Raw genomic sequence first — 25,186 nt, 5'->3', positions numbered from 1 at the left:
ATCATCTATGAACGTACCTCAGGTTTGAAAGCGGCTCCTAGGATGCCTGCTGCCACTTGCAGAATCAGAATCAGCAGCAAGCCGATAAAAAACTGAAAGACAAGACAGGGATGCGTTATGCTCAGAGCAGCAGGTAACGTCCATCCAGTGTCATGTGACCCCTGGCAGCCAGAATAGCCTCAGATGTGGAATACAAGACTTCATCTCCTTTATTACACCATGGTGTTGAAGCAACAGATTTGCAATCTATTACTACCCAGAAACATCTGCTTCAGAAATGGATCCAGGAAAGTAGTCGCAATTAAATCTCAGCAGAAAGACCCCTGTCTATTCTAGCCTATTAAAGGGAAGTAGGTTTGAAAGCCTAGAAGATCTAAGGGTCATTTCTCCATTCCTGTTTAAATCAAGGTGAAAACTTGCACAAAACAGTCTCTAAGCGGTATCATCACCGTGGAAATCACTGGAAACCATGCACACCCTGAACTCTGCCTGGAGGATGCAGCCCACATACCAGACTGTTCGGAAAACAAGTACCTCAAGTAATTACATCCCCAAATGGGGGAAAAAAAAGGCTGCCTTGCTCAAGCAGCTCCAGCAGGAGATGTTACTGGAGTCTCATTAAACTTGTCTCTGCTTTCCCTCACAGCAAACCACTAAGCACCATCCCTCTCAGACAGGCACAATCCTTATTTTATTACAGAAGTAAGTTTAGGTCATTCAAATTCATCACCGACAAATACTATTTTCTAATAGTTTCACAAGATCCGCCCATTTCTTGTTAACATATACGTTTAAAAGCGAATGCCTCCGAGCTATTCCTGCTTAACCCGCCCTTCTGGAAAATTCTCACTGACAAATCTGATTATCTCCCCTGCAATGTTGTTACACAGCTTGTGCTTTATGACTTTATCACAAATACATCTCCTACCATTACTGAAAACAGCCTCCGCCTCTCCGGCCACACCCAAGACACTCCCATTTCTCAAACACAGCAGCCTTGGACCCCAGGCTCTCTTCCTGGAATTCAACAACACACCCTCCCTCACACAGATAGATTATTAGTTCCACCTCTGGCTTGCAAGCTCCCTCCCCCAGCCTCATCCTTCTCTTCAGTTTCCCTCACTACAGTATGGTTTTACTGATTCCTCCCACAATGGGGTCTGTCTTAGGGTTTTCTCTATCACTGAACGCAGTGTCTGACAAACAGAAACACGATCACGTTGCATGACTGACTGAAGGAGTGAAGGCGTGACTCATTAAAATGTGTCTTCTTTTAGACTCTGAAGTTTAGAGCAAACTCAGATTTAAGCCGATAGGTTGGCATACACTGTGTGAAGCTGTCTCTCTGTCCTTCCTCACCTACCTAAGGCATTCTCTGATTGGCTTTAATGAATATCTGATGGCCAATTAGCTAGGCAGGAAGTGGAAGGCGGGACTTGCTGGAAGGGAAAAAGGAACTCTGGGAAGGAGAAGGAGGAGAGGCCTTTTGTCCGGAGACTTGGGAAGAGATGTTCTGGTAACAGGCTTGCAAAGTATAGCTACCCGTGTGGCTGGATGAGGCTAGTAGGTTGGGTTAACTTCGATGAGTTAGTTCAGGGTCTGACCAGCTAAGGCTTTGAAATATTAACAGGTTTCTGTGTGATTGTTTGGGAAAAGGCAGCCATATTAACTTCCAACATTAGTTAATATAAGCAGGACATAATGATACTTTAATGTATACTGATGTAGTCCAAAACCTATGCCATAGTATCTTCCATAAACAAATTCTCTAAAGTTAGTCAGGGTTTCATTAAGCTTGGCAAGGACAAGTCTTGTGACATCACAGATAACCCTTGGGGGTCTGAAGGGTGGGGTTGCCTACCAAGAGAAGCATGCACCGGCTTTCTTTCACAGCTCCACAGCATCCCAGGAAACCTAGAACCATGATGATAGACCCAACTGCAATCAAGATATTCACAGCAATGAAGGGGTTCGTGCTAGAGTCTCCTGACGTGATGATCTAGAAAAAAGAAAAGAAAATAACTGATGTATAGATTCCTTCCCTTGATGTTTATTTTACTCATTTTCCAAATACCCCTTGAGTCCCCACTGGGTGTCAGGCCCTGGTCTGAGACCCTGAGAAACTTTTGTGACCTAAACCAGTAAAAAAAAAAAAAAAAAAAAAAAAAAAAATAGTCTCTGCCCCGGCGCAGCTCACATTTTATTGAAATGTTGGCACCTCCTGAGTCCTGTTTCCAGCCTTGAATTGTCCTAGAGTGAAATGGTAGATGTTAGATGGAGGAACAATAATGGCCCTTTAAAGTTGTTTCTAACAGTTTAGAAGAAAAGATGCTTTTAGTCCCTTTTTTTTTAGATTTATTTATTTATTATATGTAAGTACACTGTAGCTGTCTTCAGACACTCCAGAAGAGATTCAGTTATCATTACAGATGGTTGTGAGCCACCATGTGGTTGCTGGGATTTGAACTCAGGGCCTTCGGAAGAGCAGTCGGTGCTAACCACTGAGCCATCTCTCCAGCCCGCCCCTTTTTTAAATGGGCTCTTTGGTTCACACATTGTATATTTTATACCTAGAGTAGTGTTATAAAGTCTTTGTTTTATGATATCCTAATTATTTTGACTTGAAAACATCTTAAGCTCTTCAAGTCCATGCTGGTTACAGCATGAATAAAGTTCAGAATCGTGTGGGGGCTGAAGAAGCTGTATGCCTTTAAAAGAGCCAATTTGTCTTTAAAGGTGCAAATGTTGTAAGGTCCATTCACATGGAGCTGAAGACCAGGCAAAGCTGTGGGGATCAAAACCAAAGTGATTTGCCTTTGAGCAGAATAGGACAGAAGACAGGAAGTGGCTGAAAGGCACACTGGGAAGGGGCTCAGGTTAATAAAGATGCTCTTACACCTTGGTAAGGATGCAATAAGCCCACTTCCTGCAAGTGCCCATCAAATCCTGTCTTCTCCTTTTCAGAAGGACCGAACGCAGAAACTTTAGTTTTATCTGACTGTCAAACTATGGGATGTTTAAGGGAGTATCTTAGGACTATTAACAGTTAGTGGGCAGTAGAATTGCATCTGGTGTAATTCAGGTCTTCCACATGCAACTCAAGTATACTCTTATACATAAACCTCAGAGAGCCCCAGACCATAGACCACTCATTTTCCTTCATGCACTCCTTCATGTGATTGACAGTAGTCAATCACAGTTAAATATGGAGATTCTGTGCCAGTGTTACCCGTGTATGCTGTCTGCTGTCTGCTGTGTACAGTCCTTAGGCTACCTGCAACATCCAAGTACTGGGCTAAGGAAACTCAAAACTCTGTTTTCCATTCTCTACCAGAGCACTCATGGGTCTCCTCCTTTAACAGTCAATGCAAAAGCAAGCAGCGCCACTAGTGGTCCTTCTGTTTTGAAGGCTTTTCGTATCCATTCATAACCCCCTAGGAGACATTTACTCAAAGGTCACTAAGAAGGACTATACTTGAGTTATGGAGGCTTAAACGGAATGACCCATTGGGACTCGGGGTCCCAATATGTAACAAGTTTGTGAACACAAGAAAAGTAAGCTATCCGAGCCTTTGAGCCCATATTTAGTTTATAAGGGGGAAACAGGCCATCTCTGTGACTTCTAAAGCCTCCTCTGCTTTAAAAGTATTTGCGTACACATAACGCTTTAGATTAACAAATTTAAAGCTTGCTTGTGTTCTATTTTGTCTTTCATTTGGAGGGAGAGATTTTTGTTTGGTTCATCATTAAGATTGGAGCCAGACTTCTCAGGAAGGAGGATTGGGGTAGATAGACCGCTGGGCTCTTGTGGATGGCCCCTCATCCATGGGTACATGGGCAACACGCATTGGGCTTGGTGGGTTATTACAACAGCAAAAGTAAAAAGAAGTTTTGAGAGGGGTGAGAAGATGGCCAGGAAGAGTGAGGGATGAATATAATCAAAAATACCTTGTATGAATGTATGAGATTCACAAAGGATTGATTATATATATAATCAAAGACAAAATAGATATGCCAGGAAACCTCTTCTGTATGATCTCCGGATCATGCTATGACATCTAAACAGGTAGAAGACTCTAGTAAGGTTATTAGAACTCAGGAGAGAAAGCCCAGACACAGTGGTAATTGATGGACTGTTTTCATAAGCAACTGAATTAGTACAGCTGGTACCCATGTAGGCAGTAGTAAGGGCTGGGGTGAGGCTAACCCAACTAGGTCACCCACTGCCAGGAACCAGACAGGAAAAAAAAAAAAGCTGCATGCTGACCCAGTAGCAGTCACCATTGCAAGTGCTGCCCAACAAACGCCTATTGTTGTTGAAGAGTGAACTAGAAATCTGAGCCCGGTGTTTGTTACAGCTGGAACCCAGCAACGCTGCCTCATAGAAACAGAGTCTGTGTGTTTCTTAAGAAAAGGGGAGAAATCCTAAAGGAGGCCCAGTGAGTCTGAAAGATGAGGATGCTAACTAGGATCTTCTTTGGATTCAAAGAGATATCCTAAGATGAGGGTAATGCCCATGTCTTTTGGCCTTGGGAGCTATTGAATTTATCGTCCTCCCAAGGCATGTTAGCAGAAAGAGATGTCACTTTCCTGTCATTCTTGTATGTGTTTGTGTTCATGTTAGCCCTTGTAAAAAGACTCGTCCTATTTTCCCTGTAATAAAATTCAACTCTTAGCTCGCTCAGTGTTGACTCTTGCCGGCTCACTGCAGATAAACACGAATCAAGCCCACTTCCTGTGAGCCAGGCTGGTTGGTGTTGTCCTAGGACTGACTTTTGTTCTGGGTAAGAAGCTGATAGCACAAATGTAACTAAATGTAACTAAATGTATGGTGGTGGCGCTGCCTCGCCTGCCTGCTCTGTCCACTTCACTCCCAGATGTGGACTCACATTCTCTCAAGGGCAACAGCTCTTTTAATCCATTCAATGTGTGTTGTCTCTTAACAGACTAAACACTATGTTTGCTTAACAGAAACACTGGGGAGAAAGAAAATGTTGACCACAAGTCAAATAATGATATAAAATTCAGGCTGTGGATGTATCTTCAAAAGTCTAAAGTACTCTCAAAATAGTGGTTGGTTGTTAGTCTTTGTTTTTAATTATGAGCCTCAAAGTCAGGCAGATTGTGTGCTCCTTCAAAACCCTCTTCCTCCTCTCAGACACCAGATCCTGTAGCCATCAAGCATTTAGTGCCATATTTATCAGTATAAATAATAAATGGAATTCTGATGAACTGGGAGGCAAGACAACCTGCTCCACCCAGCCTCTCCTAGTTTACTCACTGGGTAAAGTACAGAATGAGGAAATGCCTCACTGCCTTGGAGTGGCTCTGGACGCTCTTGGGATAGAGAGAAAGAGAGGGAAAGAGGGAAGAAAAGGAGGAGGAAGAGACAGAGGAAAGGAAAAAGGGGGTACATTTATGAAAAATCTACCCATATTTTCAAAAGGATACAAACCAGCTTAGTTTGCTTTTAATCCTCTTTCCACTAAGCTGTGTCCAAAGGCATCTAGTCTCACTATGATACAACTTGTTTAAATCTTTTTAAAGCGTTGTCTGCACTTCTGGCTTAGTAGTATCATTGTAACATTCGACAGGAATCAGAATTCTTCTTAAGGGAGGAAAACTTTTGGAGCCAAACCTCTGAAAAGGCTCTAACAATAGAGACCTGATGGACAAGAGTCTGCCTTCACAACCCTGAGCAAACTTCTCTGCAGGAACTGAGAACAGTAAAGCACGCAGCATGGGGCTCTCTGAACTGAGAGGGGAGAAGAGAGCAAAAATAAGAGCATCAAGAAATGAAGCCAGCGTAGTGTTATTTTGGATAAATCTGGATCAACAACCCGCCCACACCCTGTGCTTTCTTCCTCCTCCTGCGTTTGGAACATGGAATAGAAATAGTATGCGATTGAATCCAAAGGCTGGGGCTAGAATTGTGCCTACAAAACCAAACTTTCAAACCTGGGGACATGTCGATAAAAGCTTTGTCCCTGGGGTGAAAAGGTATGTAATGGGAGCAGATGGGTCTTGTTAACTGTTTGCATGTTCAAGAAGCTGAACAGTATCCGGGTCATACTAATGTGAGTGAGTCACTCTAGTGTGAGTGAGTCACCCAAGTGTGAGTGGCAGTCTCGGGTTGAAATGGTTGTCTCAAGTTCCAGTTGCAAGAGGTAAATGCCACCTGTCCCTGAACTGTGCTGTCCTTGAAATCTGGAGTCACATTCGTCTCCCAGAAAACATCTCGTCTCCTTCTATTTTGGACCAACCACTCTGGAATTAGCTGTATGATAGTCAGAATGTGCTAGAGAAGTTGGTCTTGGTGGAGAGGAAAGGTGTTCCGTGTCTCCAAACTGTTCGTTAGGCTGGCCTTTAGTAGTGAAGGAGGCAAGATTCTACGTAAACCTTGTCCCACATCTCCCTGTGTTGAAGTCTTTCTAGTTTGAGAATAATGATACGAGAATTGGGGAGAGAGCCTCACCTGGGATGGATGACGCATGTTGCCAGGGACATTGGGGTCATTGCTCAGGGTTCTTAGTCTCAGTGGTAAGACAGTTTAAGAATGGGCTCAGAAGAAACCTCAAGGATAAGTTTACTTGAGCTTACAGGCAAAACTGAGCTATAAATATTGGCAGCTTCCTGGAGGAGAAAGATGGCCAAGTGGAAGAGAGAAAGCCATGCTATTTGATTTGAGCCAACATGTTCAGCCATTCAGATCAGACAAGCAGCTATATTGGGGGGGGCAGGCTGGGGGGGCATTAGAATAGACATCATGTCAGGACTGCACTGGATGGTACAGATAAAGGACTCAGAAGAGCAGGCAGGCTTAACCCATCTGTGCTCCCATAATCCATTATTGACTACACAGAGAACTGGAATTCTGCAAAGGCAAAATACATTATCTCATTGAGGATAATAATTCCTCCCATATTTTTAAAATGGATTAGGGTAAATCAGCCTTCCAGAGGACTGGCCCCTTGGCCAAGTGATTTGCCTGGCCCAATTGGGTTGACTAACTCGTTCTTGGGTAGCTTATAATGGTAGATCTCTACCCAGGCCAGAGAAATGGTTTTCCCTTAATATGCATAGATACTTCAGTAGCACACCCCTCTCAACTCTCCAGAAGGACGGTGCCATGCAAGGCACAGAATAAGTAATTTTTGACTTTCTAAAGTAGAAGCCCATGTAACATCACACATAAGAGAGGCATTTAAGAAAAATGTTATAGGACATTTACTTTCTGTCATTATTGTTGCCTTTGCTTCTCATGATGGAGATAAGAGCTGCTTTGTGTATCTATATTTACCTCTTTTCCATCTTTGCTTACTCTCACCCATATGGCCAGTCCCAAGATCAGTGTACCACATACCTGTAGAAAAGGGAGGGGGGAAAAGAAAGAACATTAGAATACAAAGACACAATAAAATGCTAATTCCACAAACCCCAGTTTCATGGCTGCCGGAATAGTTCATCAGTGCCCAAACTGTTACATTCTGGAGCGCTGCACAGCAGGATACGACTGGTAAGAATCACAGTCCATTCATAGCGGTACAACACAAAGAGACCTCTGCTAGGTGGTAAAAAGACATTTCCCAGGATTTAATTCCAATCACGTGGAATATTTCCTATGGTTTAAAGATAAGACACACTTAATATACTCCTGCATTTGATGCTTGCACTTTATCTTGGACCAAGAAAGAAAGGCATAACTCTCCAACCATCCAATATGCACTCAGGACTTCTGAGGAAGAGAGGTGTTTGTAAAGACAGACAATAGTAGAACATTTGACCAAATGTGAAATTAAACAATGATAGTATATACTAATTAATATTTTAAAACTCAAGTAAACTATAAAAAAATTATTTTAGCTAGTAAGGCTTACCCAGAAAAAAGAAACAGCAGGAAACAGTATTTAAATTCTTAAATTCCTTTTAATGGCTTTTTCAGATTATTTAATTTGGACCATGGCCAACACATAAAATGTGAAACACATTTTACTTTAGTGTAAGGAAAACTCTTGTCTCTCAAGGTAAAATATATATATATATATATATATACATATATATATATATATATATATATACCTCAAAAAAAATCAAAGATGTATTATTAGATAGATAATATATATAGAGCAGTCCCAGTTACATACCAGACATAGTGGGCCTTGGAGGGCTTTCTAGATGTTTCTGACTCTCCATATTCTAACAAAGAACTGTCTGAGTTCTCCAAAACCCAGTGGCCTTGGACTGTCATTGCTTTCATATATGCATGGTTGAACCATATGCCTGGGACCCTCAAGCAACCATATGCAAGGACCTCCAGTGAGTGCTTTCTCATCAAGTTTTCGGTAGAAACAAGGTCAAAGGGCTTGTTAAAAGAATAGGGAGTACATGGAGCCTCTGAGGAGACATGGAGTCTCTCCTGCCTCAAAGACCTCAAAAGTCTTCTAAGTCCAAACCTTTGTTAAGGTAAAGTAACTGGTAGCTGATAGATTATAGATTATAGGTAGCTGATAGATTAAAGATTATAGGTAGCTGATAGATTATAATGACACGGTTGAAACTCCAGACCAACTCCTAACCAATCAACCCGTCCTACATGCTTTAACTCCTACAAAATTTGTCCCAATTATTCTAATGCAATTAAAAAAGAAACTTTGTCCATTAGCCAATAACCTATGCAACTGACTGTCTTACGGGCCAGCATACATAGATGCTATACAAATAAATTAATAAAAGTTTAGCGTTGCGAACCTAGTTTCCCCTTCTTCCCACTAGAGCTAATATTGACAAATAAAGATAAGGGCCCAGGTTCGCAGGTGGTAGTTAGCCAACCAGAGGAAGAGAAGTCCTGTCAAATGATAACTCAGCTTTCTGGTAGTGATTTTATAAGGATCACATTCTTCTTGCTAATTAATTGATTTCCTTATTTATATTTTCTGTTTTTTCTTCTCTCTTTATAAGTATGTTTATGCTGATCATCTTTTTTTTTTTTACTTTATTAGATACTTTTTTATTTACATTTCAAATGCTATCCCAAAAGTTCCCTATACCCTCCACCCGCCCTGCTCCCCTACCCACCCACTCCCACTTTTTGGCCCTGGCGTTCCCCTGTACTGAGGCATATAAAGTTTGCAAGAGCAATGGGCCTCTCTTTCCAATGATGGCCGACTAGGCCATCTTCTGCTACATATGTAGTTAGAGACACGTGCTCTGGGGTTACTGATTAGTTCATATTGTTGTTTCACCTATAGGGTCGCAGACCCCTTCAGCTCCTTGGGTACTTTCTCTAGCTCCTCCATTGGGGGCCCTGTATTCCATCCTATAGATGACTGTGAGCATCCACTTCTGTATTTGCCAGGCACTGGCATAGCCTCATATGAGACAGCTATAGCTGATCATCTTTTTAAAGTTTTTATTCTTTAATAATTTGCTACAGTTCACTTTTTATCATATTTGTTTTCATCCCCCAACTCACACACCACCCTCCCTCTCTTCCCACCCAATTTCATATTCTTTCTCTCTCTCTTAAAAAATGAAAACAAAAGAATATTCCACTGAAAATCATGGCGTCTGATTTGTGTTGGCCAACGCCGACGAGCCACCTGGAGTATGTCTGCTATGCCTGATATCACTCCACTGAAGAAAACTGATTTTTCTTCTCTCAGCTGCTCTCGTTTGTGAAGAGCTTCCTGGCTAGGGCTGGGAGTCTCTGCCCACTTCTCCTCCTACGCGCTGGGATTTTGTCTTCCTTGAGCTTGTGCAGATCTCAAACATGCCCTCACTGTCTCTGTGAGTTCCTGTACATATCTACCCTGTCAGGTTTGTTTCCTTAAAATCACCTGCCACCTCTGGCTCTCACCATACTTCTACTCCCTCATCTGCATAGACCCCTGCTACTTATCCCTCTCCATATCTCCTTCTCTGTCCTCACACCTTCATGCTGATTATCTCGATAGTAACTCTGGCCTTTAACTTTAACTAAAACTAATATTATCTGTGCTAGTAACTATTGAGTATCTGGCACTTAAAAAAGAACACAGAAAGTTATAGAGCAAGGTCTGGAGGTAGGAAATGGAAGAGAAAAATTATGTAATTATATTATGATCTCAAAAATAATAATAATGAACCTTTATACTTTATTATTACATTATTAATATATTTATATTTTACTAATTAATTACATTTTGTAATTATACTTAATTATACTTGTAACTGCATTTAATTACATTGTATTGATTATAATTAATACAACTAAATATTAAATTATTAACACATAATACTGTATTAATTAAACTGCACATCTATATCTTATTTATTTGACCCTCAAACCATATTAGGTTTTCTCCGACACTGGACATTACCTATAACTACAACCTTGAAAATAAAAAGTAGTCACTCATTTTATAAGCAAAGAATGTTTTCTCTAATTTCAGTCCCCACAATTTGATTTAATTGAAATTGGCTAAACTTTCATGTCCGCTCCCATTACTACCTTTTTATATATATATATATTAGTTTTAAAATGAAAATACACTGTTTAAAACATTTTTCTCATCTCATTGGAGAATTTCACATGTGAAGGTCATAAATGTCACATCATTAGAATGTTTGTAAGGGCTACAGCTAATCTTAGAAGTAGATGTGTCTCCTATCAAGGTGGTGAACCTTAAAGAAGGTCCGTTCCCACTGCCTTGAGATGGGCCAACACTGTGAGTCCGTGAGGCCTCCTGCATCTTTCTCGTTTAGCTCTAAGGATGTGTTAAGTTAAGATATGTCTAGCTCTGGATATCTGTGCTTGTAAGTCTGGAAAGTGAAAGGTGTTAATAAGTTGGCTCTAGGCCTGGCATCAGTGCCCATGGAGATCTAACTGGCCCATCGTTACCCTGGTTTTACTTTCAGGAGAACCACTGTGGTTTTCACCCAGTTCTCATTTGACATCTTTGGTTTTTACCATTAGGATGTGGTTGGTTCGGATCAGTATTCTGAGAATGTAGACAATTTTGATATTTGCAGATGGGCAAGCAATGGTCTGATTCATTCTTCCTTAGACTCTCACATAAGATGGTGTTTTAATGACGATATTTAGAAACAGGACTTTTCAGCATTTTCAACAAATGGTGCTGGCACAACTGGTGGTTATCATGTAGAAGAATGCGAATTGATCCATTCCTATCTCCTTGTACTAAGGTCAAATCTAAGTGGATCAAGGAGCTCCACATAAAACCAGAGACACTGAAACTTATAGAGGAGAAAGTGGGGAAAAGCCTCGAAGATATGGGCACAGGGGAAAAATTTCTGAATAGAACAGCAATGGCTTGTGCTGTAAGATTGAGAATTGACAAATGGGACCTCATGAAACTGCAAAGCTTCTGCAAGGCAAAAGACACCGTCAATAAGACAAAAAGGCCACCAACAGATTGGGAAAGGATCTTTACCTATCCTAAATCAGATAGGGGACTAATATCCAATATATATAAAGAACTCAAGAAGGTGGACTCCAAAAAATCAAATAACCCCATTAAAAATGGGGCTCAGAGCTAAACAAAGAATTCTCACCTGAGGAATACCAAATGCCTGAGAAACACCTGAAAAAATGTTCAGTATCCTTAATCATAAGGGAAATGCAAATCAAAACAACCCTGAGATTCCATCTCACACCAGTCAGAATGGCTAAGATCAAAAATTCAGGTGACAGCAGATGCTGGCGAGGATGTGAAGAAAGAGGAACACTCCTCCATTGTTGGTGGGATTGCAAGCTTGTACAACCACTCTGGAAATCAGTCTGGTGGTTCCTCAGAAAATTGGACAAAATAGGATCATCACTTGAGGAGAGAGTTTTTATATTAAAAAGCAATATGGGCCATTGTCGGGATAAAAATAGCATCAATTAAACTACTGCATACCGACCCTTGCTTATATGTTGGCATAAAGTTTCTTAGTTAATCTTTATAGTTAGTCCTTCTAAGTAAAAGTGCCCCCCTCAGCCTAGGCATGCAGGAAGTGGAGCAGAGAAGAGCCAATGAGCATACGTTAGCACACAAAGCAAGAGGCTGGGGAGGTTCAGGATCTGAATCACAAGTGGATAAGCATTTTTATTTCATTTCTCTAACTGTGATAGAAGAAAGTCCTGCCTTATCATGAATTCTTTCTGTATTAATTTCCCCTCTGTTCCAGAATTCAACGTGGAAAAGTATTTCTCATGATATGAAATAGCTTCCTACCTTACTCATTCTAATGCCTAGGAAATGTTGATTGGAATGTCATTTTTCATAAGCACCTACTGTCACTTTGAGTCCCTTGTGCATATCAACTCACAGTGATCTAAGGAGGTAGATTGAGCACGGCCATCATTTGTGTAGATGACAAACTGTAAAGTACTGCGAAGCTAGTCCCTCCAAGGAAGGACAGCTGGTGAAGGGGACCTAAGCTCACTACAACGGGGTCTTTACACCTGTGCTGTTCCCCTAGTTCAACTGATTAGCATTAACTGTACAATGACAAGCAGCTGCTGTATTACCAGTGGCCATAGATTTCAGTCACAGTTAACTGTCTATTGCAGGGCTTTTCAACAGCTGACAGGATAAAATATAATTGTGTCCCATTGTTTATGATGTACCTTTATCCCAGATATGTCTGCTTTGCATCCAAGCTCTTACAGAGAGAGTGTCTTGTGTATGAATGCATCACCTGTCAATTAAAAAGCCTATGGCCTATGGCTTAGGCAGGAAATAGAAGGTGGGACATCTGGGAGCCAGAAAGAATTCTGGGATAGGGCCAGGTGGGGAAAGATCCATCAGGGAAGACTTGAAGACACAGATGTGTGGTACCTAAGCATAGGTAACTAGCCATGTGGCAGAATGTAGAGGAAAATAAATGGGTTATCTTAAATTATGATCTAGTCAGAAAAGAGCCTTACTATACAGCCAAGGTATTTGTAAATATATTTTAAGTCTGAGTCTTATTTCTGGGAGCATGGGGCTGGGAGGAAGAACCGGGGAACTAACTTCTATATCTGGCCACACCCAGTGTAGAAAAGACAATGAAAGTTGAACCACTGGTTCCTGGATTTGCCTCATGTTCACACTACCTTCCATCTCCCTTGTGCATTGATCACTTCTGGTGCTAATGCCTTTGGCTGGCTGGCTGGCTTAAGCCCTTTTCCTCACTGTGCACATATGAAGATTGGTAATGTGCCTCTGTGATTTTCTTCATGAGACCTGATAGTCACATGATGCTCTGTGTCTGGTTTGTGTTATCCACCATCTTCCCATAGAAGGCCCATACTTCTGCTTACCCACATGCCCAGGGAACATTAAGCCTCTTGGATACTCCCTGGTCTGTCCTCTCTAAGAAGGGTGTGAGAATATTGGGCCATTTCCTGTTTGACTTATGACTCAAGGAAATAGGTGTTGTATCTGTAACTTCTCTATTATTGATAATACCTCCAATTCTCCAGTTTGCAGCAATCTCCCTAACATGATTAGGGATGATTTTCAACTCATGTGTTTTTTTCTCTCATTATCAATTCTATTGACTGAAAACCACCACATATTTGTGTGGCACATCAAGTTCTCCCAGAAGAGAAACCAGTATGTTCAGATCAAATGACCATATGCCTATCTCAGAGATATTTCAACATCTGGCCCCACTTTACCAAAGCCAAGTTTCACAAGTTAAAACCAGAAAGAATGCATTTTGAAAACGCAAGGCTGCGGACATCTACGAGAAAACCACATCAAGGGAAAGGCTAAAATTTTTGCTTAAGTAAACATTAAGAATGTGACAAATTGCTAATTTCCTAGGAAGGATCATACGTTTCCAACTGAGAGCCCAGGCTGAGGGGAGAGAGGAGAGGGAAGATAGGAATGTCCCCTCACCTCAGAAAGAGCGCCAGATGCCTACGTTTTTATTTAAAATGCTGATGTGACATGTGGCTAAGAAGTCATCATGGGCCTTCCCAACTATTGTTCTCACCAACAGTCTCTGTCCCTTATGGAGAGATTGCAGGTCCCACCACACAGGGACATGAGACAATTCCATTGCGGAAGTTAGAGTAATCTAACTGAAATCTATGGGGTCAGAAAGATTTTATGTGTGACCTCAGAGAAAGAACAGATTGTAACCATAAACTAATCAGAGTTCCCCCAGAAACCTGTGACAGTGTCGGGGAACATAAAGGTACAGAGCGCGGGAGAGCTGCAGCTGACCTTGAACCTTATCTTAAACCCATGACACAGCCCCTTCCTGGATTATCCTTATGTAACACTCTTGATTCAAAATTTGGATCCATTTCAAACTCCTGTTTGTGAGTGAGACAATGGATTCCAACTCCATCAGCACTTTGTCCTTTTTTGTTCGTGAAATAGAGATCTATTTCAGCTTTTTCCTAATCTGAAGATTGTTTCTGGTTGGTGTGTTTTCAGACACATTTTTTAAACGTCTTAAACCCTATGTGTTTATTAGTATATTAATATTTAGTTATCATAAGTATATGATATCATATATATCATAGAAATAGAAACAATGGCCATAGTTCTGACTTTTTTTTTTTTTAAAGAAATAGGTGGTTCTAACTCTGGCAGGCAAATGACCAAATGAGCCTGAAATATTTTGTCTCACTTAAGAATGAAGGAGTTATGTAGGTGCAACAACATTATGAACTAACCAGTACCCAGGAGCTCTTGACTCTAGCTGCATATGTATCAAAAGATGGCCTTGTCGGCCATCACTGGAAAGAGAGGCCCATTGGACACACAAACTTTATATGCCCCAGTACAGGGGAACGCCAGGGCCAAAAAATGGGAATGAGTGGGTAGGGAAGTGGGGGGGGAGGGTATGGGGGACTTTTGGGATAGCATTGGAAATGTAATTGAGGAAAATACGTAATAAAAAAAAAGAAAGAAAAAAAAAGAATGAAGGAGTTAGAAAGGCTATTATAATCATGTCAAAAAAGCCAACTTGAAATGTGTCTTGGCAAAAATCCAGAATCAATTGTAAATCAATAAGGATAAGGACTGTATTGGGCTATATTTTCATTTTATAAGGAAAGTACCTTATTGTTAAATGGTATGAGAAAGTTAACTCATACTAACCTCAGAAAGAGCGCCAGATGCCTACGTTTTTATTTAAAATGCTGATGTGACATGTGGCTAAGAAGTCATCATGGCCTTCCCAACTATTGTTCTCACCAACAGTCTCTGTTCCTTACGGAGAGGTTGCAGGTCCCACCACACAGGGACATGAGACAATTCCATTGTGGAAGTTAGAGCTATCTAACTGAAATCTATGGGTGTTTGGAAATCTGGTAAAAAGTAAGAAAGAAGTGTTTGTATCACATTTGTGTGTGCCTTCATGATATATAAAATATGTGACATATATATTCTCAACACATTTTATATACATTATGTGCGTGTGTGTGTGTGTAGGTTTGTGTAAACACACACACACTCACATACAAACACACACACCATGTCCTGAAAACGGAAGAATACATTTCTCCTCAACTAACATATGAAGTAACATTGATAGCATTGATTATCAGCCACTTCAGTCACAGAAGAAACCCAAAATGAACTTGAGCATCCTCACAAACATGACACCAATATTGTCAACTGGCCTAATGCCATTGCTAATTTACAGAAATACAGAAGACAGAGAAATATGGTAAGGCACACCCTGGGGTGTGAACAGCAATATTCGAACCATAGAACCGACAATAAGGCCAACCAAAATAATTACTCAGAATTTCAGTAAGAGGGGAAATGACAAGGACGGAGGAAGAGGCTACAGATTAAAATTGTCACAGGAGCTAATGGGCTCATTCTGGATAATAGTTCAAATAACATGTTTAAAGCAATTAGAAACTCAAGCCCTGGTTAAGAAATTCTTATTGAATTTTTAAAGTATGAGAGTGATATTATAAGTACATTAGTAAATGTAATTGTCTTTCGAGATTCATGCTAATGTATTGATAGATGAATGGTAACCCTAATGGTTTGTTCATAATTGTCTAAGCAAGTGACTGAGGCTACGCATGTATAGATTGGTTTCGTGGTTTTAGTGGCCAAGTAATAGAGCTAATTTTCCAAATTTGTCTTCATTTGTGAATGTTGGAAAGTTTGAAAAAAATCCAAAGCACACATTCATTTCTTCCTTTATATTCAGCCCTTGATGACTTTAATAATCCAAGAGAAGCAATATGTTTGATTACTTTTTAAATTTTTGTCATATATTCTTGAGTTTCAAAATATTTTCCTAGTTTCTAGTAATTTCAAAAACAGCCCCTTTTCATAGGAAAAGGAGACAAAGTATAAAAGAACAAAAATGTTTTTATTCTCTTGCTTATTTATACAAATAAATACTTATTTAACGAATTTAATTCACTATATGTCACCTTTATTCATTAGGGCTACTCGCCATTGAGTAGAAAGTCATTTCATACACAAAGTTATATTAGTTTACTTAAATCATTATTATTTTAATGCAATGAATGGATGAGAATAGATGTTTTCCCTCATCCTGACCTGTCTAGATCTCTATTAAGCCTTTTACAGAAAGCTAAGAAAGAAAATGAATGTATTGGACCGATACCAGCCATCTGTTAAAGGCCAAAAGGCTCAGACACAAAAACCAGAGCTCCTTATCCTTAATGCATAAACTACTTTCCAATCCAGAAACAATGGAACTGTTTTCTGTTGCAGCATCCTGAGACATTTCCACTACTTTACTTGTGAGCACCTCTAATTATACCATATGTGTACATGTTCTCTCCCAAATCCCCCCTCACCCCCTCAGATCATGACATTTGCTTTTTCAATGTTAAATAATGTTTTCAATGCCCTTGGGAGCCATCATCAGACTTAAGCAAGGCATAATTTGCAAGAAACAAACCCTGTTGTTTGAAAGGATGGGTTGACGACACACCAAAATACTGACTTCGAAATACTAATACCTAGTCACTGGTTTAGCTGAATCTTATGATTAAATACTCTTAACTGCTTCTCCAGGGACTATTTCTTTCTTCCTGGGGGCTCTGAAAATGATCCTCTCATGCATTTACCACCCTGCCACCCACTAGTCAGTCACCTGTTTCAAACCTAGATGTCAAAGGGAGGGAACCAGAAGCCATGCTGAATCAAACTGTTTTCTTTGGAGTCTTTAAACAGAGTGCTGATTGGCATCATAGAACTGAGAATAATTGTCCTTTAATTAAGGGATATTTCCCCCTGTGTTTAGTCTTGCAACAATATGAAAACATTCGGGAAATGTTTATCCTCAGAGAACTTGAATACACCAGGCGTTTTGTTTTGGTTTGGTTTGGTTTAGTTTGGTTTGGTTTGGTTTTTTGGAGTCATTGGCTTCTTTTCAGTTCCCCAAACAGCCAGCGACAAACCAATGTAAATATTTCAATGGAAAATGTCTTTTCCCCCTTATCCTCTAGCTCTATGTAAGTCTGTTCTCAGTGGTGATATTTATCTCAAGTCTTCTTTCCTGAACAAAACTGAGAATTAAAAGAAAACTACTTACCCAGAACAAGAAGTTGAAGAAAAACATAGAATACTTTAAACAGCTGCTCACACCTGCCATTTCGGAGAAGGGGCAGCCACCAAGTTACAGTGGAATGAAGAAGTCCGTAGAAGGCTGTCCTGCGTAGGCTCTGACGGATTTTGCCTGCAGAGATCCGTGTGCCTGCAGCTTCGGGGGTAGAAATAGAGAGCAAAGAAGTAGACAGAAGGAACAGAAAAAAAAGAAAAAAAAAAAAACCAACAGTTATTGGAGTGGATAAAAAATTAACCCACACCTTTAAATATCTCAAACGTTATCTTCAGGCGAGTACATTCTTTTCCTTCTTATGGCTGCTAAGGCATTAGGTCAGGATATTTATGATGGCTTCTCAAAGCCCGCTCCCTCTAGAGTAAACAGATATCAAGTTATGGGAGTGGCTGGGGCAGAGGTGGAGAATGGCACAGCGAGATAGTAGGTGGATAGGCTGGCTGGCTGGCTGGCTGGCTGGTGTGGCTGCCCTCTCTTCTAACCCTGCGGAAATCGGCTGCCAGGCTCTCAAGTAAATGGGCCTTGTGTCTCACTTCGATTTGCATCCCCCCCCCCTTTTTTTAATTGATAGGAGCACAAAGTTCCTTTCAGCAATAGGTATTTGGAAACCTGCAAAGCATCCGGACTTAAGTTACCATAACTTCTTCTCCTCAACTTCAAATGAACAAGGAAACAAACATTAATTAGCCAAGTGTCTTGTTTGGTTGTTGTGTTGTTGTTGTTGTTGTTGTTCTTTCAAAGAAATCCCAAGGAGCTCCCTTAAATGCCTGCCACTTCCAATCATTAAAGGGGAAGTGGCCTGCCTTTGCGTGATCTCGTAAGAGCATTCATTCGGGGGTTTATTTTTATCTTTGTGTGAAAAGAAAAAAAAAAAAAAAAAAACAGGAAGGAAGGAAACTCTGAGGAGCTGCCCCTTTGTGTTTACTTATGACTCAGTAACCAGGCCTGATAGCTGGGTTTGTTTTTAAGGTAGACTCAGGTTTCTCTCTTCTGAGAAATGACCTACAGCAACAGTTCCACTCTAACTCCGTTTCTGGGTTCTGGGCAGCTGACAAAGAAAATTCCTTTGGGAACGCACTCGTGGACTACTGAAAGCTGCCCATTCAGCTGCTTCTGGTGCTACTGGGATGTTGCCTCCGCCAGGTAAATGCACCATTCTGCCATCTATTCGGGCAGAGGAAACGACCTGGGCCTTGGGTCTTTTCTTTTATACCACTCAGAGGGCCTCCCTCGCCCCCTAAGTAAAACAATTGCATACTTCAAGGGTCTGTTAGGAAAACAATTCCCTAAAAACTTCATTAAATACAATTAAAACAAGTGACTGGGGTCTCTCTCTCTCTCTCTCTCACACACACACACACACACACACACACATCTTTCTAATTTTCACCAATATCTGCCTTTACTTTGTAACTGTTAAAATACATTTCTGATGCATTATTAGCAATAACATTAAATGTAATAGGTGAGAGCTAGGATTAGTTCGCCAAGTAATACTGAACGTGAGAAGCTCATGGATCAGTAGGACAATGAGCTTCAGGAATCTGTTCCTGCCCACTGCAGCCCTGGGCCCACCAACGTATACCGTCGGCCTCTCCTGTCTTTGACTTAGATGCTGGACTCCAGACACTTTCCTGTCTGAGCCCTCATCTCCTCAGCCCATGGCCATTATGATCTGAGTCAACCTCTACCCCTTGATACATTCAGTTCTTAGTGTCTCTCTCCTATTGGACCATTTATGTCTGAAAAGCAGAGATCCTGGCCCGTTGCCCTGACTAGTCATAGCATCTAACATTGGAGATAAAGGCACACAGATCTGCAAAAGAAGAGCCCCAGGACCTTCAATCCAGGCTTCTTCCTTGAGCTTCCTGGCGAACTCTGAGTGTGGTATCCAAACAGCAATCCCATTTCTATATTTTAAACCTTTCTGGACTCTTTTAACTTCCCAATATATCAGGGCGATATCCGGCCATGCACAAACGCACGCAGCCGCAGCCATAGAATATCCTTCCAGAAAGATATCTTGAATCAGTATCACAGATGTGGGTACAGTTTTCAGATCTATAAAAAAAAAAAAAAAGCTCAAATTTACTCCTTCAAGAAAGTGACCGGCAGCCAGGCGGTGGTGGCACACACCTTTAATCCCAGCACTTTCGAGGCAGAGGCAGGCGAATTTCTGATTTCGAGGCCAGCCTGGTCTATAGAGTGAGTTTTAGGACAGCCAGGGCTACACAGAGAAACCCTGTCTCGGGAAGAAAAAAAGAAGAAGAAGAAGAAGAAAGAAAGAAAGAAAGAAAGAAGGAAGGAAGGAAGGAAGGAAGGAAGGAAGGAAGGAAGGAAGAAAGAAAGAAAGAAAGAAAGAAAGAAAGAAAGAAAGAAAGAAAGAAAGAAGGAAAACGAAAGTGACACGCTGTTCACGAAACTGGTTTGCGACAGAGTCCCTTCTAGAAACAAAGCTATTCGATGGTTATCAGATCTGAATTCTGCCCCCCCCCCCCAGCCTCAACTGCTGAAATTTGAAGTTTTCATTATTTATCACCTTGATTGCTACAGAGTTTGCGGTCTAGTTATCCAGTTAATGTAGCAGGAGTAGGGCGGAGTAGGGCGGAGCATGAGGTGCGGTTGGAAGTGTCCCTCATAAATCTTAGGAAAGATCAATCCAGGAAAGAGAGCCAACGGCAAGTGGGCTTTTGCAGAAAGAGAGATGACACCTGGGTAAAGGGCAGAAACTCCCAGTAAATTTCGATAAAGTGCCCTCGTACCGGAGCCCTGCCAAGTCCTGTTACTCATAGTGAACACACAGGGTAAACAAAGAGGGGAGACTCCAAGTTTGACTGATCCTAGAAACCCTCCGTGATGCAGTCACCACTGAGTCAGGTTTGCTGATTGGATGGAAACCCTGGCAAGGGACAGAGAAGATTCTTATGCTCGCTCGGGGTGGTAGAAAGGGCAGGAGAAGGAACATCAGGGCCCTTGTATTTAAAGCAGTATTTCCTCCAGGGTATCCGATTCCCACTTGGAAACTACTGCGACTTGAATGGGTCCCCGAAAGGGTCACATGTTACAGGCTTAATCTCCAATCTCACAGTGTGGAGATGGAGTCTGTAAGAGACGATCGGGTTATGTATGAGGCATTTACAGTATTCTGGTAGGCGTGATACTTAGCTTGAGGGTGGATTGTTTCGTAAAAGCATACTCAGCCTTTCACATGCCCTTTCTGGTATAGCATGCTCTCCCCTACGCCCTTCTCTCTATCTCTGTCACCTCCTGCTGCTCTTATACACTCTTTCTCACGTGTATAAGTGTGCGCGTGCCACACACACACACACACACACACACACACACACTCACACACACACACACACACACACACACACACACACGTATGCCTAAGCTTCCACCGTCTGCTATAGAGTATTGCAGAATGAAGGCACTCATCCGATACAGTAAAAGAACTTGATTTCTCTAAGCTGCCAAACTGTATGAAGGAAACCTCTCTTCTTCAAGACTTATTCACTCTGGTATAGTCTGTTTTAAAAGCATAAGACACACCTTTAAATTAGAACAATTGAAAAAAAATAGTCATAACACATCGCCATAGTAGTGGCTTCTCAATAGGACACACCCTAAATGCTATCCCTGAAACTATATTTTAGGTGTCTTAAAACCATTGTGAGATCAGCAGTATAGAAATCAAGGTTTAAAATATCTGTTAAGAGGCGCCATAGAAACTTGCAAGGTGACCAAGGCAATGATCTTTTGGAGTTTCTTTGAATTCTTAGTATCTGGTTTTGTGGTGTCTCTGTTTCCTGTATCTTTATGCATCTTACTCTACTACCTAAGAATTCCTCCTTGGATTTAATGTAATAGTTTACAGATAGTCAGAAATGATGATCAAAATGCTCAGCAAATGTAGTTGCTGCCATGCCATTTGTTACAAAAACAAACAGCCAAGCTGCCTAATTGAGCATCTACTTTGTATTCACTCTGCAACAAAGAGAGAAAGAAGGAAAGAATAGATCTGTTTTCAAAGAATGTATACTAAGATGATCACTTCCCCTTTATATTTATGTTTTCAAAAACCAGTAATACAAACAATAATTGTCAATGGAGTAGGTATTAAAAAAAAAAACCCTAATGACATATTTTAGAAAAAAAGGTTCTTTTCTCTGATATCTTCTGCGTTCTTGGATATACTTGTATCACACTGTGAGTACTGAGTTCATGTCCTCAAAGGTTACTAACAGTGGCAAGAAAGTGATGTTGCGGTGCTGTGAGGCTTAGACTCAGAAGTGGGCGGGTAATGGAGTCAGCGCCCATCTTAAACTATTCAAATGAAAAGGAAGTTCTCTGGTCTCCATTGGGAGCTTCACCCCTGTCCTTTAGGGAAAGCTAAAGGGTGGGACTTCCAACCACTTCATTGTGCACTGATCTAATCCTTGCCTGCCTAAGCATTCTCCTGCCCAGGCTTCCTTTCTTTTCACTCACACAGCCCGCCCATGAAAACCTTCCCTGTCTGTCGTCCCTGTTGGAGGGGAAAGCATATGCTATGAGGACAGTCCCTCTTGCTCCTTTGTAAAGTGTTATAAACAAGCCGTACTTACATTAATTATAACTCAGAAGTAAATGTGGTTGACAATTACAAATGTCAATATTTAGTATTCTTTGTCTTCTATAAATATTTTTATTTTACAATACTTGTGGTTTGTTCCTGGACAGGAGATAGCCATGTCCATGACATTAGGGGAAATAATAAAAGTGTGTAGGAGGAAAATACAATTCAGATCACTAAAATCTGGTAGCAAATGATTATAAATAAAACTTGGGTAGCTATGGTGCAGTGATTACAGGTCCAACCAGCCATGGTAGTTGAGATGCCTGTAGATTCTTCCCTGGTGTCTCTCTCCACCTCCGCATACTCCTTTTATGCAAATTGAGACAAAAGCCAAATGCTGTCTGGGATTCAAAGGCCTTTGACAGCCCTTAAAGATGAACTTTCCCAATCTTTCCCCAGGGGGAACTAATTCTTAAGGGATTCACCTTAAATGTTCTCCAAGGAGCTGAAGTGCCATTTTCTTTAGTTTATGATGAGAAATGTACCCATTTATAGCAAGAATATAAGCGCAGGACCCTAAGAGTAGATGATGTCTTGGGGTGGATTCAGTAAAGGGATGAGTGTATGTGTTGCCAAGACCCTCCAGATGGGGCCCTCAGTGGGCTCAGCATTCTCAGTGAGTATTGCTGTGACCTACCACCAGTCTTTCTGCCTAAGTATGCCTTTTCCCTCTGGTCTATCTGTTCTGATTGCTAACAATCTACAGACAAGGCACGGGGATATTTATTAGGTTTCAATTTGCTGGATTGTCATTGCAACTCAATGTCCCTTCTATGGTTGCATTTAAAAAAAAAAATCCTTCACTTACATATGATTGATCTATCTGTTTAAGCCTAAAGACTTTACTACCTGATCTCTTGGAAGTTAATCTTGGTTTGTTTGTTTTTTCTTTTCCTTTCTTCAAATTAGCATTCATAACCATGTTCGGACTTCAATGCTCATCAATTGACTAAGGAACACAGAACAGGACTTTGAAATAACCATTTCAGCTTCACTGGACAGTCCACTCTTATAGCCTATATGTGCCTGGTTGCTTGACTCTTAAGTGTAAAGGGCAGCCTGATTTTCTGGGAGCTCTCTGAATAAGTCCTTTGTTTGACACACTCACAGGGTTTACATTAGCTGCTGAGCGTCATTAGGTTCTGAGTTAATGGTGATTAAACCCTAGGAAGTGAGTTAAGGTCACTAGTGAAAATTTATAAGTAGAGTCATAGTAACAGAAGACTTGGGCAGAGGTATTTAAGGCTTATGCCAAACACTAACCTCTAAAAACGGAAAGAGCCGACAGAGCATTCACTGAATCCAACCCAGGCTTGCCCCATGACTGACCAAGAATAAACAGACATTTTATTCATAATCCAAACTAGGGTCTAGCAAGTGAGGAATTCCGAGTCAGAAAGATTTGTTCAAGAGAGTAACAATATGATGCATGGCTAACTTGGTTCCCAAGGGAGAATAAAGTAATAGCAACTCACGGGGAAAGCTCATTTAGGAAGAAATCTATAGCCTTTATGTTCCAGCTTCATAAGAAACAACAAAGCATATCCCAGATCAACGCAGGTGGAAAAAAAAAAAAACAGCAGCAACAAAAACAAACAAACAAACAAACAAAAAGTGCTCTCTCTCGTTTAAGTAGCTTTTAAACCACCAAGAGTTCTCTTTTCAGCTTTTCACTTGAGACTTGATTGTTTTCTTATTATAAAAACGAAGACAGGAAGCGAAGGGGGTAGGGGGAAGGGCATCCTAATTAACCCGTGGCTAAATGCCTAGAGTGTTGTTCCAAGATGAGAAGACAATACCCTACCTGTATTATCCTCACCCATCCCATTCAAATGGGCCAGCCCAGTTCCAACCAACGAAAGTGGATTGCTTGACGCATGCACTATGTTCACACATTTACAGTTTTACAGTAGTTACTTCATAAGGGAACAGTGTTCCTCCCGGAAACCATAGACTGCTTAACATTAACCCAGCACTAGCCCAGGGAAACCTCCCTTTGAGTTGTTGGAAGAGTCCTAAAGTGATATAGACTCTTGTCATCACCCTTGGTTTCGTACCAGAATATAGAGGTAAGATCTATTCCTGAAGACACCACACGCTTTGGTCATAGGACGTTGTAAAAATGGAACTGATACTGATCTGAAATCCTCCTCCCTGAACAGGAACTTTCACAGGTATGCAAGCAGCCATGGGAATGAAAGTTATCAACAGTCCTACCCAGCTATAAAGAATCACCACCAGATAGAAACTGGCAAGATATCCCTAGAGGTGCAATAGTGGTACTTGCATTTGGGGGGAGGGGACAAGCAACATCTGTTGAATTAGACTCAAAGTTTGCTCAACTTTAAAGAACTCACACCTGGCCCTGTAAACCTAGCCAAGAACTCTTGACTGGAGAGGTCATAGGCCCTACAGGAGAGCCTACTTCCACCATATACTAAAATAACATAGTCTCCAAGAGCCTCCTAAAGACTCCCCCTTAAATTCATTGGTAAGTGCCATCCTCACATCTCATCCAAGGTTCTTGTGGAAGGAGATTGAGACTAGTATAGAGATCCACTGGTTAAAATTTAAGAAATCAGTGACCGTTGGGGTGCTCAGGCCCAACCTGGACACCTGTAACATGACCTCTATACCTAAGGTTTAGGGAACATTGTAGAAGAAGGGACCCTGAAGGCAGTGACAGTGTACTCACATACATGAACTAAATAAATGAATCTAAAAAAACAAAAACAAAAACAAAAAACCAAAAAACATGCAGGTAGAAGAAGGGACAGAAAGACTCGGAGAGCCTGAAGACTCGGATGTCGGCTGTGTGCTGGTTCCTTCTGGAAGGGATAGAGTGCTGTTCCTATGAACTAACACTATGGGGCCCTGAGCAGATCCACAAAGGCTGTACCAGTTAACATGCCCACAGAGATAGAGGAAATGTTTACAAGTCCCCATCCCTAAATGAATACCTATAGGCAGTCAATGGCTGCTTTGAGAGGGAGGACCTGATTTCTTTCTTCTTTTTAATTT

At 41.1% G+C, this 25,186-nt stretch overlaps 1 protein-coding gene across 5 annotated transcripts in view; it reads right to left on the bottom strand.

Moving 5' to 3' along the window:
- Window positions 1-18,367, bottom strand: part of Tspan8 (tetraspanin 8) — a 33,077-nt gene extending 14,710 nt beyond the window's left edge. The window contains exons 1-5 of one of the 5 annotated variants that reach the window (XM_006513542.2): window positions 18,186-18,367; window positions 17,524-17,691; window positions 7,301-7,363; window positions 1,862-1,999; window positions 18-92 (exon numbers count right to left, since the gene is read on the bottom strand). In XM_006513542.2, coding sequence (XP_006513605.1) covers window positions 18-92; window positions 1,862-1,999; window positions 7,301-7,363; window positions 17,524-17,583 — 336 coding nt within the window. In that variant the 5' untranslated portion in view covers window positions 17,584-17,691; window positions 18,186-18,367. Of the gene's footprint in view, window positions 1-17; window positions 93-1,861; window positions 2,000-2,197; window positions 2,251-7,300; window positions 7,364-17,523; window positions 18,024-18,185 lie in introns of those variants that run through there. The other 4 variants (XM_006513543.4, NM_001168680.1, NM_001168679.1 and 1 more) reach the window with 4 other exon arrangements.
- Window positions 18,368-25,186: the final 6,819 nt, after the last annotated feature.

The sequence above is a fragment of the Mus musculus genome, chromosome 10 (assembly GCF_000001635.26).
Source record: "Mus musculus strain C57BL/6J chromosome 10, GRCm38.p6 C57BL/6J".
NCBI lineage: Eukaryota > Metazoa > Chordata > Mammalia > Rodentia > Muridae > Mus > Mus musculus.
The sequence above is the reverse complement of the archived record's forward strand: the minus strand, read 5'-3'. Positions and strand labels throughout refer to the sequence as shown.